This window comes from Nestor notabilis, unplaced genomic scaffold (genome assembly GCF_000696875.1).
Source record: "Nestor notabilis isolate BGI_N333 unplaced genomic scaffold, ASM69687v1 scaffold4323, whole genome shotgun sequence".
In the NCBI taxonomy this organism is placed as follows: domain Eukaryota; kingdom Metazoa; phylum Chordata; class Aves; order Psittaciformes; family Psittacidae; genus Nestor; species Nestor notabilis.
This window is the reverse complement of record NW_009923154.1, coordinates 54,163-69,955: the sequence shown is the minus strand read 5'-3', so window position 1 is coordinate 69,955 and position 15,793 is coordinate 54,163. Positions and strand designations below refer to the sequence as shown.

General features: G+C 44.6%; 1 protein-coding gene across 1 annotated transcript in view; it reads right to left on the bottom strand.

Annotated features, from left to right (window-relative positions):
• Positions 1-8,322: 8,322 nt before the first annotated feature.
• Positions 8,323-15,793, bottom strand: part of PTGFRN (prostaglandin F2 receptor inhibitor) — a gene marked incomplete at its 5' end in the record, with an annotated part of 34,418 nt that continues 26,947 nt past the window's right edge. The window contains 2 exons of the mRNA XM_010011975.1: positions 8,323-8,611; positions 9,845-10,150. Coding sequence (XP_010010277.1) covers positions 8,445-8,611; positions 9,845-10,150 — 473 coding nt within the window. The remainder of the gene's footprint in view (positions 8,612-9,844; positions 10,151-15,793) is intronic.

Here is a 15,793-nt window from a genome sequence, read left to right as displayed (position 1 = left end):
GTCAAGACCAGAACACAGTATAGGCTATACTGATGCTGTTGCTGCTGGTATCCTCATTTTGCACTAAAGGGGGATGTTTTTGCTGTAGTCACAGAAAGACTCAGTTATATTCACGCTAAGCCAAACAAATTTCCTCCAAACAAAAGGCAGGAGCTGCAGTGAACTCCAGGGAAAGCCTGCGGGGTACACAGCTTTGATTAAACAGAGATGTCAGGAAGAGTTGCAAATGTACACACTAGATCTCACTCCTTTGTGCTCAGATTGTCAGTCTCAGTATGAAAGCAACTCCTCCTTCAGTGTTGCCACTGAAGAGCCTGATAGAGTATGCGCCCAGAACTGCAACATAGCAGCAGTTATCTCACTTTTACCTGTCAGTTTCAACCTGAGAGAGCCTGCAGCACCTCCCCTGCTACTGCCAGAGACCTGGAGAACATTTCCCACCACTGCACTGAAACATGGGTTGCAGTCAAGTTGGGAAGAGCTGGATGACATGGTGCTGCCACCACTGCCACAGGTTAAGGGGTGTGGAGTGTGTGCCTATGTCTTAAACACAGCAACGCCATGCCCAAGATTCCCAAGAGCTATCTTGTTAACACTGTATGCAGTCAGATTGAGGAAGGGGAATTTAGTGAATAGTGACTTAAACCAGACCTTTCTGGATGAATGCAGGGGACTGTGGAAGATGGAAGGGAAAAAAGAAAAGATAATGGCACCAGGCAAGGACATCTCAGCACGTACCTGAAAGGCTACAGGAAAAGCCATCAATTTCAAAAGGACCATAACATCTTATTTCTAAAGAAATGTGTATTTCTGCCAGGCTATGCACTCAGAGCTGAAACATCAGAGATGGACATTTCTGAGCTAGAGAAAGAGGCTATGCTTATCAGCCCACTGTGATGTGGGGAAGAGAGTGAGCAGTGACAGAAAACAGCTGCTAAGGTGGAAGAAGGCCAAACACCCAATAAAGTAGAAAGAGACATTACCCTTTCCATTGCTGGAAGACTCACCTTATGGCAAAGTTTTTTCTTTAAATACTGCAAGAAGCCTGGTCACTCACTATTGGTACAGCTGCTAGAAGAGACACCTTCAGAGGGACTGGACACTGTAGATTACACACAAGGGACCTCAGTATGAGACTTGGTTGACTCCAGTAGTCACAAGGCAGAAAAGCTGCATGGCTGAAGACTAGGAGCCTGCACAAAGGATAAAAACCACAATTAGAGTGGATTGGATTCATCCTGATAACTGCCATCCAAGGACTATTCTTATGCAAACGCAGAGATGTTATACAAGTAAAAAAATCGAGATTAAAATCCATCCTGGAGCTGGTTTCACAAAAACATGAATTGTTCTTCAAGGTATTTTCCAATGTTTTTATGAATCTATATGAGAACGGTTGTTACAGAGCTCTTGAAGACCCGTTACCTGTCTCTGGGTTGAATAATGACTACAGCTATCTGCTGCGGCTTCCTCCCTCCTTCCCTAGCCCATCACTAGAGGGAGCTGCCACTACCTCATTTCTTTAAGCCCTTACCTGCCTGGCCAATACTTCTCTACGTGTATCTTGCCTAATTCTCATGGTTTAGGTAAGCTGAGTTTTCCTTGGTGAGAAACAGGTACCTTCAGATTCTTATTCTAAAATGAACGTCTCAAATAGGTTAGATAAATTGCATTCTTCAGGTATCTGTTTCTCAAGCCAGGGTGTCTAACCCAGGTGTTCAAGATGAATCCCAACATTGTTATCTTGATAAATTACTTTGCTTCATACCAAGTACAATACTTAGCACAGCAGCTGCTTGTCTGGAACTCAGACACTGAGCAGTATTTGTGTTACAATAGCAAACAGCCACTCTGGAGAAAGAAGGCCAAACCCATCTTATTTATAAAGAAAATCTGTCCCTGCTTTGGCAAAGGGAATCTGAATGTCTCTTTGGAGTCATTTCCCCATCAGAAACACTTAGCTTCCTTGCATACTTTCTGGAGTCCTCATGAGGAAAGAGACTACAAAACATTTGTGTGCATGTTTTGCAGATGATCTGCAGTGAGCTCTGGGCTGGGGTTCTGCAGATTGAGCTCTCACATGATTCAAGGATACACCACCACAACAACATAACCCTGCTTGGAGAGATGAACACAAAAGAGCATGATCCTTTACAGACTCAGAGAGGCAAAGGCTAGAAAAAACTCCTGAAGGGAAGTGAAAGAGTGGAGGCAAAGGGAACAAAACATGTAGGAAATGAGCAATCAAGGTTGGGGATGGAAAAAAGAGGATGTACCTGAACACCAAGGGGGAGGTTAGTACTACTGTACTTGCATTCAAACCCAGCATTTGGCTGTACTGCACACAGCTTTCATATACCCAGACAGATGCTAAGCAGCATGGATATTTTCCCAGTTTACCATAGCCCTAGGATCCCAGCCTACACCCAGGGCTTTTGTAGAGCTGAAGGCAGCACAGAGGCAACAAAAGCAACAAAGACACCACCAGTCCTGTCCTCTCAGACATCTCCATGGGTTCTTGGATGACCAGTAACTGGTATGCTCCTATTGCTAGTTCTGCTGGAAGAGCTCTGGAAGCATTCTCGCTAGCCTCCCCCTTTAAGAAACTTTTGGGAACTTCCTATCTTTGAGACTTCTCACTATCTGATGAATATGCCAAATCATTGGCAGGATTGTACAAACTAGGAAACAGAGGGCATAAGGCAGCTTAACTTGCCAACAAGAAACAGAACTTCACATTCATCTATATGCAGTTTCATTATTCGCTTCTGAAGCCAGCAGGGGTGTACTCAGACTAAGTCTGTGGTCTAGCCTAAGGCCCAGTATGTGCCGGAGTTTATAAAAACCCTACATGAACAAAGTATGATATAATACCAACTTGCTTTCACAAAGTCTGCTTTGGGAAGTCCTGCTTTTCTATCCCAGAGGTGGAAGCAGACATGCACTTACATTTCTGGCACTTTGTGGAATGTAGCTCGACTGCCAGGGAGAGGAGAACAGCTTGTCTTTGTGGCAGCTCTTCTCAGTGACCTGGAAATCCACAGAACCTGGCTTCCTCAATAACCCAGGCATTCCCCCGGAGCTTTCAGTATCAGTTGTGGGTTGGCTACAGCCTAATGCTGTTTTCCCTCAGTTGATATGGTTTAGTGGTGCTCTTGGCAGTCCTGGGGTAATGGTTGGACTTGTTGATCTTAAAGGTCGTTTCCAACCTAGGGGATTCTATGATTCCTCAGTAATAGAAGGAGATCCCTGGCAAAGGTCTGTCCAACAGAAGACTACGTGCTGTATTCAAGGTGTATTTACCTTGCACAAGAATGAGCAGTGGCTTTTTATTCCGTTAGCACATGGCACATCTTCAGTCAGTTGCTAAAGGCTGTTTCTTGAAACACCATCTTCCCGACGTGCAGAGCTCAGCTCCCTGCAATCACAGAAATGTAGAAAGTTACACTGAAAAGCTAAAAGCCATAAGTTTCCTTGGAAGATTTGCATGACCAGGCTTTACCTTCACATGACAGAGGAGGCAGGTCTTCTCATGCATCCTACTTGACACCAGTCAGCTTCAGCCCAGCAGAGGTTTTAGAACTGGCCCTGACCCAAGCAGGGCAGTCAGCCAGAGCCATTGCAGCACAAGTAGGCTCTGTCGTAGAACAAACACAGCCAAGCACATTGCTTGAGCCTGATGATATAGAAGCAACTAAACTCTCAAGTCTCTGGAATAAAAGTGCATTTCAGACTGCCTTTATGACAGTATGCAGCTAGATACCTCCTTTATAGGCAGGTAGCTGAGCTGAACCCATGGCAGACACAAGGCAATGCTGGAGACTTGGTAGCTGCCATCATTCACTGCAACACTCAGGCAGCTACTTGCAAGTGTCCCCCTTCATCTCCAGACATCAAGTTTTGTCCTTTTTTCCTTTTGTTCTGTTAAAAATCCTAGCACACTGACAAGAACAGGATTAAGATCCAGGTCATCCCAGAGGGGTGGGGGAGGCAGGAGGATTTCATAAAGCTAATCCAAATTTACCAGTAAGCTATAACCTGCACAGCTAGAGGCCAACGACTGTTGTCCCACAAGCATGCCACTCATTACTCATGTACGTGTTAAACATCTACAGCTGCCAGAGGCTCTGCTGAGGGATCAGAGACCATTTATGACACTTTCTCAGCTAACGGTCCCTGTCACCCCGTAAGAACTTATAGCTTAGTGCCACCTCCCAGCTTCCTGCAAGCAGAGGACATCTTTCCATGTCTGCCGCAACACCACCGCCTGCAAAGAAGCCACACACTTGGATGTCAACTGGCCTGCACTGGCTGCAGCCATCTCAGGCAAAGCATGCACTGGTTTGAATTGGCATCCCCAAACCACTTCTGTCTCAATCAACTTTTTGTTGGAACACAAGTGTGCTGGTTTTGGCTGGGATAGAGTTAATATTCTTCGTGATAGCTGGTATGGGGACTATGCTTTGGGTTTGTGCTAGAAACAGTGTTGATAACGCAGAGATGTTTTAGTTACTGCTGAGCAGTGCTTACACAAAGTCAAGGCCTCTTCTTCTCATACCATCTAACTGCAAGTAGGTCAGGGGTACACAAGAAACTGGGAGGGGACATGGCCAGGACAGCTGACCCCAACCGACCAAAGGGATATCCCAGACCATATGGCATCATGGTCAGTATATAAAGCTGGGGGAAGTGACTCCTGGCCCTAGGTAATCAAAAGGAAACTCCCCCAGCAAAAAGGTTGATTTATAGTGGGGTAGAAATGGGAGAGACTCAAAACAATTACGTTCCCCAATTCATCTCTCAAATGTAGAGAAATATTTAAAACTTACTGTAAAATAGGACTCATGCTTATTTTACAGGGTAAACAGTGCTGGAAACAGGACTGTAAGGTTTACATTTGATACCCTTGCCTCAACAATAGTGTCTGCATACATGCAAGGTCCAAGGAAAGAACTGCCCAAAGCTCAAACATCTTGGCCCACAGGACAGATGTAATCAAAAAGGCTCGCTCTTTATTTTAAACATAAAAAGAAACATTTTACACAGCATTGTTAGAACTATTCGGTACCTGCATTCCAGATTTGTGCCAAACACTTTATTTTATAACTTTGAAATTAAAATGAAAGAAAGAAAATATCTTGCCCTTCTGCTCTATGATGTTCAAGCTTGTCCTGGATCAAAATTCCAAGTGCCTGGAGGAATTTATCAGCTTAACCAGAAGATGTGGCAACGTGAACAGAGGAAGATCAACGTGAGCCCTTAGGATACTTTGACAATACCACAGGTTGCAGCAGGGAGAATATGGATACTTGCACCGCATCTCAGGCAGCTTACTCGTCTGATACTCTGCAGGTTTAATACACCACCGGATGCACACACACCTCCACTCACACAAACCCTGGTCACACAGGAAATAATAATAATAAAAACATGAAAAGTGACCTAGATTTTCTTTACGTTAGAGATAAGATTTCCACTCTCTTTTAAAAAAATACAAAATTGGCACAAGTAGAAGGAAACCTGGTGGGTAAGTCTAGCCCCTCAGCTTCTAGCCTTCTGACTACAGCAAACAGGGTGAAAGGGGATGCAGCATTGCCTTCCAAGAGGCTGGCAGCAGTACGAGCTAGCAGCAAACTCGCTTCACTTGGAATGACAATGATGGTTTGTTACAGGCCATGAAGGAAGGTCAGCATTAGCTAAGGACATGGGGACCTTTCACTAGAGGAGCAGGGAGCCCTGACCAAAATAACCCTGAGTTTTTTCCAGCAGGGAGAAAGTGTGCTATGTTGTGTGCTTGGGAAGAGCTGGCAGTTCCCTGCTCATTCATTCCCTAATTATTGCATTACGGTCATGATCCTCGCTCCCTAAAACTTAACCAAGAGCACATAAACAAGGAGTGAGAAAGCAACAGATGGCTGTGCTTCAAACTTCACCACTGCTACATCCCTCCCAAGATGCCCCAATGCCACAGGCCTTCTGTGAAGAAAGAGGATTTTAATGCAGGAAAGCAGCTGTTGGATCAGTGTGGGAAGGACAGCCAGCATCCCTAACATCAGAATGGTATTTCCTAACATCCAAGGAAAAAGCAAGATTTCACTACAGCAGGCAGACAGGAGAGGAAGAAAAATTCTGTCTAAGCAATATCCAAGTGAATCCTTTCCTCAACTCCCTTCCTTTGGAAAGCATCACTACAGATTTCTGGGCCTTCACAGGAAAAGCTAGAGACTGGTTCTGCCCTGCTCCTCAGCAAAGGCAGCTACATCTGCCTCCAGCACAGGCCTTTTCAGAGCTCTTCCAGAAAGGAAAACATCAGGTCAGAAAGAAAAGTTGCTACGAATGTTCAGGCCAAAGTCTTTCAGAGATTGATAGGTTTTGGGTGTCCCAGTTTTGGAATATTACATGAAATGTCTTTAAGGAGTCAAATAACAAGCTGCAAGCCACAACTCTGCAAATCAAGTCTCTTTTGAAGATGCCTCATGTTCAGCTTCCAAACATCACTGGACACCTCTATGCATACATACGTATGTATACATGTGTGACAGCATGCGTGTTCGCATGCAGGAAGCAGAACAGCCTTCTAGACAAAAGCCTCATGTCAGTGTCAGAACAAAAGTCACAATGCAGGACAGGAAAAAAAAAAAAACACCAATCAAAAGCACACACAAAGAAAGCTTACTGCAAAAAACTCCAATTTTGGAATAGCTATTGTGTTGAGTGCAAGGTCCCACAAACACTAATGCAAAATGAAGCCTTCATAGCACAAATATTAACCCTCCAGCTCCCCTGGAATATGCAGTGAGATATGCTATTAGTGAAGCAGATTGTCTAATACATAACTAGTGTCTAGACTGGCAACAGCACACCACAGCCACTACTTCCCATGGATGCTCTCCTTCAGCATCTTTTATCTTAAATAAAACCAAAATAATCTTGGAAGGACTGAGCCCTGGCCTCAGCTCTACATTTCTGACCCTTCCTGATGCAAGCCAAGCCCCAGCTGGGACATCAGGCTGTGGTACAGTCCTACTTCCTTGTCTGTTTACACACAGTATCATTATTCCGACTTTTATTGCTTATAACACCAGCTATGCTGGGAAGACAGAACTGCCTGGAGAAGGAGCTGCTCCTGCTCAGGAGCCAGGTCAGTATGTGTGGAAGACCAAAGGACTTCTATACTGTAGCACCTAGGAATATATATCTCAAAGCCACAGGGAAAGCCCTGCTACACGCCTGTGCAGAAGATGAGGACCATTGGAAGCTGAGGGATTCTTGCTGCCCTCTTGGGCTTGCTCCTATTCCTACCCTGAGCTGCACTTCAGCTACTGCAGGTCTCAGACTCTGCCCACAGGTTCAAGGGTTATCACTGAGTGACGGGCAGAAGCAGCACTGGAGTCTGGTCTGTGCATTTGGTAATAGTTTACAGGTCTTCTCTAATCACTATCAGTGGACCAACTGCACACAAAGATCCACTCTTCCCTCCTCACCCATAAGTCACACCATCACCAGGGGCAAGGTCTTCCAGCTCTCCACCAAGGCCAACAGAAGGCTGGGCCTTTTCTCTAGACACACATGCCCCTCTGCCACAAGCAGAACAGGGTCTCAGGCACAACATGAGCAGCTGTAATGGAAAGGAAAAAAAATGGTGAAAGGGTGTGGGAGAAGGTGGCCATAAGCAGATATCCAACAAATCCTTGTCTGAGGATTGACTTTTCCGGGTTGTCAAGTTAGCCCCTATTCACCACTGCCAAAAGCTTTAAGCACTGAAAATAAAACAAAAGGTAAGTTTAAAAAGACGTGTCTCAAAGATCTCCAGGCAAGTTATGTTGCACACCCTTTAAAGCTAGGGTAGAGAAGGCATGCGGACAACCATAAAACCAATTCTTTGCTGGAACAGCCTCATGAGGAACTAGCAGAGGAACCTTCTCCAGCCTTCAACCCAGCACAGAGAAGTCTGTGAGATACCAAGGTGGACAGAGGAAGGAAACAGGATGGTGTGATGGGGATGGAAGGGAAAAGTAGATTGGTTAATACAATGAAAGTCTGACACTTTACCAGCCCCTTTCCCACTCATCACCCTGACTGTCATGCGTTCATACAGGGACATCTATTCAAAACCAAGAGGAGGGGAAAAAACCCACCAATCAAACAAACAAAAACCTTAGTGAATTTTGTCACAGGGCCCTGCTGGAAGAAGGCTCAACAGTTTGCACATTAGAAGGACATGATCCCTATGCAGAAAGTGCTGCTGGAAAAGGAGAACTCCGAGTTGCTAAATATGGCCTGAATGCTCTCAGGACATGAGGTGTAACAAGGAGAAGCTTGAGGTCCAGGCTGAAATCAGAGAGGAAATGCACTGTCTTGTCTGGGCCTGCGAGCAAGTGTCTCAGCACAGTCCAAGAGCCAGTTAAGTCTCTCCCAAAATGCAAGTGTGTCTGGCCCCATGCTCAGTCCATCTCCATCGACATTAGCCGGCGACGCTCTCGTCTTGTTTCCTGTACTTCCTTCTTGCAGCACCAACGGGAGCTGCAGTAGCCAATGAGGCAGGATAAGAGTCCAATGACTGTGGCCAGACCGATGCCAATCAACAGGGGATACTTGAAAGCATTCAAAACTGAAAGAGGAAGGCAACATCATTAGATATCACTGAGAAATCCAGAGCTTTTTGTTCTTTCCTTTAAAAAAAAAAACCAAAAACCCCAGTATTCACTTATGGGCACACTAATTATTTCAGAAGAAAATTACACCAATTTTCTTTCGGTGTTTGAAAATTAGTTTCTTCCTGGAATCCCTTACTTCCTCACACTAGTTCTTCCTCTAACATTTCAAAGCCTCAAGGAGGCTCGAGGCACGAGAGGAGCCTTAGAGTGAGATAGCAAAGTGGAGCTAGTTCCAAGGAGTATCCCATCACCGCTTCCTCCAAACAAAAGCCTTGTAAACTTCCCCCATCAGAGGCAGACTGTGGCTGCACAATTTGTAGTATGTTTCCAAATGGCAAGGAGTAGACTCCTTTATGCTTTGCTTGATCAGAACTACTTGTACAGTATATCTGCCACCACTCACACGCCTGTCTAAGTCAACCTCCAAAGTTGGTACCTAAACACAAAATTTGATTTGTAAGCACCTACTGCTCAGTCAAAAGACAGGGTCAAGAACTGTAAGGAGTTTGAAAAGTACAGCTATCATAGTTATCTACACAAGAGGGAGAACGAAACTTCTGATTCCTTTCAAGTTCATGGAACTTCCCAGTGTGACATTTCACAGAAATACTGAGAAGAAAGCAACTAGTTCAAAACCCCTCCTGCATTAATTTTCCTGCGGAATGCAGCATCTTGCACGCAACTTGCTGCTTATGAAGTCTAGCAACTCTTGCAACTCAGGCTGGAAAGCAGACAAGGCATTAAGTGCAGGGAGCAGCACGTCTTGTGGTTAGGAGAGGGAGGAAGGAGTCAGAGCTCTGACTTTCTGTTCTCAGCTTTGACATTAACCACAACACAATTACTTCAGCACGCCCCATCTACAAACCAAGGCTTCCTCCTGCAGGCAGCAGAAGGGTTAACACTCGAGGAGGATACTATGCCTTGATTAAAAGTTGCCCCAGCTATGCAAAACATCACCAGGAGATGATCAGGAAAGAAAATACTTCAGTCTTATGACTCTGATCTGTTCAGGCCTACCTAGTCTACAGAATCTGGAATCAGAAGTTGCAAACAATAGAAAAAGGTAACAAAATCTGAGATTATCACAGGCACCTTTAAAAATAGTCATGGGAAATATTTTTCAGAGAAAGGCATAACAAGGTGTTAAAAAAGAAATAACTTGTCTAAGACATGTTGCAGTCTCTTACCATCCATTTTCACAGACAGAAAGATGGGTTTGGCTTTGATGTCAGGTTCCCGCTGCCATACACCAGTGGCAGATCGCACCCATGGGGTCACTATGCAGTAGTGGTTCCCAAAGTCATGGTCCTCACAGCCATGCACACGGAGACGGAATTCCAATGGGCTGATTCTCTCCAGGCTGAGATCACTGCTCCCATTTCTCCTGCTCTGTGTCACAATCCCTCTCCGGTCCAGTGAGGCCAGCAGGATGGGCTCTCTGTCCAACGCAAAGGAGCGCACAGCAAACCAGGAGACATCAAAGGACATATCATCTGTGTTTGAGGACAAAGAAGAACTTAGACATGATGGTGGGTTCTGGAAAGTATTCATAGTGCCATTCTCAGCAGAAAGATTAATCTGCAAGCAGCACAGCCAACACTCGCCTGACAGTGGGAGAAACAAAGAAAGAGCAAAGAAAAAGAGAGTGCTCTGAACATGTCCTTTCTAGGAGGATTCAAGTAGTGAATTGCAGTGAAATGCACTGGCAGGAAGAATGCAGCTTCACAGAAAGGGTGACTTAATACAGGGACAACAAAGAGGAGATTTCTTCCTTTCCTGCTTGCTATCCTAAAATTTATGTTTAATCTCTGATCTAAGTTTTCACCAAGCAGGCCTAGTGTCATAAGCAGTTCTAGAACTATGCTGAACCTACAGTGAAATGGGAGTGCAATTCCAAGATACTTGCTATCAGAAAGTCATTTGCAATCGCTACCTTCATGCAGGGCCTACACAACCACAAAGTCAGAAGGCTTTCTGCTGAAGGCCCTTCCTTACATTTAGTCTGCCTAAATGAATACAGGTTCTACACAGAGTGCAAAAAAGCACTTACAAAAGCACAAAGCATTCAGGAGCAAAGCCTGACCACAATGCTTTTATACTTTTTTCTCCCCAGAGCTGTGGGTTACTGTCACACATCATCAGGCATCATGCCTTGTACAAGTTTTACCACCCAAGGAGACAATCTACAAAATGCATTTGCAACACCTTCCACATTTAACAAAGCTGACAGGTAGTCAGAGTTCATCAGCACATCTAGCTCTTCCAACGTCCATGCAAGATCCTATTGATCCCTTTAGCAGACTTCAGTCTTAACCCTATTAGGCTGATGTAGCAAAGTACCTACTTTAAAAGTCAGTGCTATTCTTTGCTAACACGAGCCCAGCAACACATGTCAGAGTCTGAAACCTGGCATGACCTAGGGCATAGACAGGAGAGCCTGCTCACTCGTTTCATCAACAGGTCTTCCTTCCTGACACATTAGCAAACTGAAGGGCCCGAACTGGAAACAGAGGTTACTATTTCTATCCCAAGGTTTGAGTACTGGTGGAATGTGTGCACTTTTCACAACTAAAGGCAGTCCCAGTGATTCTGGTGATGTATAAAACTTCCATTGGATAGTATTGAGATCTCTGAAAAATACAATATTAGCAACCTGAAATTTAAAACATATGTTTTGTCTAATTGAGTTTGCTCTTCTCTAAACTTCACATCTTATCTCCAGGCTAAGGGAAAAATTAAAGCCCCAAACCTGCTGCTGTACTCAAATTCTTTACAGGTATAAGATTTTTAAGCCTTTATCAGGCAAGTTAACACTTCAGGAAAGAAGGGAACCTTAAAATAATATTTTAAAAGTGAAGTAAAGGGGCATCCTTAACCTTCAAATAGTACTTTAAAAGTAAAGTGAAGTAAAGGGACATGCTCAACTCTGCTACTTGAAGCATAGCATCAGCTGGCCAGGTAGAACATACCCCCTTACTGCAGACACAATACTACCACTGTTTGGGGTATAATCAACTCTCTTGTGGGTGTGCTGGTTTTACACACTTCTTCAAAACGAAACCAAAAGGCGAGACAGCAGATGTTACTACCAGCGATGCTGGCTGACCAAGCTCTTTTCTGGATCATCAGCCAGCTTCCTGCCTTAGCCAGGCGCTCCGGGTGACAGCACAGAGCCTCAAGAGAGCACCTGGCCCATTTTGCAGCTCTGCATCAGGAGTAGGTCTCCCAGTCCTACATGGGGGTCAGTGTAAGTCATGTGGACCAGCAGACCTCACAGCTCTCACTCTTGCCTGTCATACTACAAATACTACTATTGGTTACTTGGCACAGGCCTTCTCTTGAAAGGGATGTTAATAAAAATAAACACATGTTCAGTTAACGGGACCAAACTTTTGACTTCTGCTTTGTACTCATCCAACCGCCTGTGGGAAACAGGGCCTCTACTGCAGAGAGCTCTGTTTCTATAAACTATTCTTCATTATGCTGCCTGTTCATGCCAAATACGGTAATAGCACCAGTCCACAGGCAGGCACGTTGGGAACAACCAGTTCCTCCCAAAGATCATCAAGACTGCCATGAGCTCGTGTGTTTCCAGGTACCGCAGGAGCCTATGGACACCTTCCAGGCCAAGTCCGACTACACTGAACACACCATTGCACAGGCTAAAAATGGTTTAAACAATAAATCCAGATATAAAAAGAAATAATCTAGCCTTCAGATTCGCAGGCAACTGCTACCTCTAAAGGATTCCTTCTTTTCAGTTTCAGTTAATTTGAGGTTCCTTTCCCTCCACATACAGAGGCAAGCGCAGGCACTTGCTGTCATTTTGAAATAGCTGAGTCTATCTTCTGTAATTACAACATGGGACAGCAGTATTATGCCAACATATTTTATTAGTCAGTATACATAGTGTGCAATTAGTGACTCACTACAGACAGTCAGAGGGAGGATTTGGCTCCGAGTCACTATCCTCCTTGAAATAGCTTAATACAGCAAAGTCATCTGATTTGTTTCAATATATCTCTGGGTTTCATGCAATAAAACCACAGAAAATTTAGCAACCCTCTGACATAAATCAGGTGCTCTCTAAAGATCAGTGATGAACATGCCTAGCAGCTCCCAAGCGATAATAAATACATAGTTTTACTAACATAAAACAGGTCACACACTAGGTTTCCCAAAAGCATCTGTACCATCCTACATACACCTTGCATCGATGTTGGCAAGTCACTCTCACAATTTTTGTCCCCAGTTTACAAAACCCAACCCAACCACAAGAACCACGCTCACACTTCACTCTACAAAGGTTTTGTTCAGTGGTTCCTTCTATGCTCCGCAATGTTACAAGTAGTATGGGACACCTGGACAAAGTATTAGAGGAAAGCATAACATCCCAGTGCCGAGCTCAGAAGGCCATCAAGGATCTCGGTGTCCCTGGGTCATGCAACTTAACTGCTTTCATAAAGAACAAAGCACCAGGATCCGGACCCTTCAGAGCTCTGCTAGCAGAGTAACAGTGATGCTACGCTTCCTCCCCTCCTCAGTTAGTGAGGATCATCAACATGTAAAGCACATCTTTATGCACATTTCAATTTGACACACAGGACTAAGCTGTCTGGGTCTTAGCTGCTTCCCTGGCCAATCACTCCTCGAAACAGGGAATCCTATTTCTAGACCAGCTTTTAAGAACCATACACTTCCACTGCTTAGAATGGAGCTCTCTCAGCATCTTGTTACAGTACTGAATCACAGTTTTGAGACCCTTTTTGTTCACTACATTTAAATGAGGTTGAATAGGGCTTCCTAGAGGGCTGAGGAAACCACTTCAAGCCATACAAGAGGTAAACAAGCTGGTTTTGTTAAATTCTCTAGAGTGCCCACTGCGCCTGTCTGGAGCAGATAAAAACAACCATCTCCTTTCAGGCACAGTAAGTAATACTTTTAAATCCCTACGCACATAGCCCAAGAAGGGCTGATCTGGGAAGTCTAGAGAGATCATTTGTGAAAATGTGTATTCAACGGAAATATCAGAAACAGCTTTTATATCTTCGAGACACAGAAGAACTGCTATTCCCCCTTGACATACACATGCTCCCCTCATATCAATTCAAAACACCAACCACAGCTGCCAAGCCAAAGAAGCGCTTCTTTAGATGGAGAGGTTGCTGCCATGTACTGAGCTTAGTAATACACACTCCATTTCAGCAGAGTCTCAAAGCAGGGGAAATTAAAGCACACAGCAGTCATGCCAAAACCTTCTCCACCCTTTCGAAAGTTTCCCACAGGGTGGGTACACACAAACACACACAGAGTACTGTGAATTACCTCTACCAGACAAAAGTCCGACCCGTAAGTAACACTTCTAGAAACAAATGGATCAATCTAACTGTAATAAAGAAGGGCACTGACAATGAAAATCGGTGATTTAACTTTTCCTCAGCTCCTTGGAAGTACTTTATTTTTCTGATTGTGTATACAAAAGGGAGAAGAGATAGCACCTGACACCTCAGCTTATTACAGGAAGAATATGTACTGATCCACATACACACTTGCAAAGTTCAGTGCCCATGTGTACAAGGGCAGAGCTGGCTGGCATACCAAGTGTGTTCAAAGTGTTTTGGATGTGCATTTAACAAGACATCCTATGAAATTCCCTGATCCTTCTTTGCTCAAAAGAGTGGCCCAAAACACAGCCCTGCAGCAGGTCTGACACCAGAAGAGTAGATGGCCTTTGAAAGGCATCATGCCCCCTCAAAGTCAAATGCAATTGCTCTGCTCTCCTTTCTCACCACATTCCCAAATGGAAAGACCACGTCTGTACTACTGTCATCTGTTTTCTAAGAGATGCTGGCAACTCTTGCTCTGTTTATATGAATACCTGGTATAGGCTTTCCCTAACAATATGCCTCATTTCCCCAGTAGGATGAGATAGCCCTGTTATTTTCACACTAATCTAAAAAGCCAGTTCTCCATTCTAGTTGTGAATTAAATTGTGATACTGGCTCAGCACAGAGACAGATCAAAGATGGGATACAGGGGAATAAGGAACTACTGAGAAACTACATCTGTTTGTTATCATATGAGCCTTAAGGCTCTTCAGCTAACCTGCTCCATTATCCCACTGCTCTAGTACCCTTCATCTCTCAAGGACAGTAAGTCAAGGGAAGTCTGCACATGTTACAGCTGTTGCACAGATTCCAGCTGTTCCCTGCAGCTCTTCTGCCAGTCTCATCCAAGGGACCAGAAAGAACTGGAGAGAGGTCGGCTTCTCAGGCCCATGGGAAAGACACAGATGGTGTTTCTCTACACAGAATGGCTGGTTAGGCCCCAAATCCTGCACATTCAGCAACTGGAGGCTCAGAGCATGGAGTGAAAGGTTCCCTCAAAATCTGCCACAGTGCCATACTTCATTCCAGGCGTATCTGTTGCCTGCACCTCATCTGCTCCATTACAGACAAAACAAAACCCCAAACACCCCCCTAAAAAAACACCCCAAACCCAAAAAACCCCAACTCAAAACAAACAAAAAGAACCAACTCCCTCCACTTACCCCCCCAAAAAATCAAAACCACACAGAGGTGAGATCTGCCATGTTCAAGATGACATTATCCATTTATGGAACAGATTGCAGCGCTGACATTTAAAACTCTGCAGTGGCTGCTTACGACCGTTGAAAACAGCATCACTTCCCAGTCTAGGCATCATCCATCAATTCAACAGACAACCAGGAACCCTTATGAAGCTGCCCACTTAAAAGGTAATTGTGCTGATGAGCAACTCCTCCAAAAGGACATCTTTTTACTTCGATCCCTTTGATTATTCTTACCTTGTCAGTATTTCTTCCCCATCTCAAGCTACCAAACACACAAAAAAGCCATTACGAACCCAACTGCAGCAGAGCACTGAGAGGCCCACTGTTACTAAGTGGCCTCTTTTCAAGTTTTAAGTGAGTCAGGGATGCTGAGGCCTCTTTCACAAGGCAACCCCAAGCTTATTTTAGCTGTCAAGAACCAGCAGAAGCAGCAGCTGCTCCCGGACAGCAATTATTGCTTCGCAAAGGAAGCCAGCTGTTTTGGGTACTGCCTCACAACAATACCTGTAAGAGCTTGGGCACACCTCAGCTTAGAAGAGGCTTC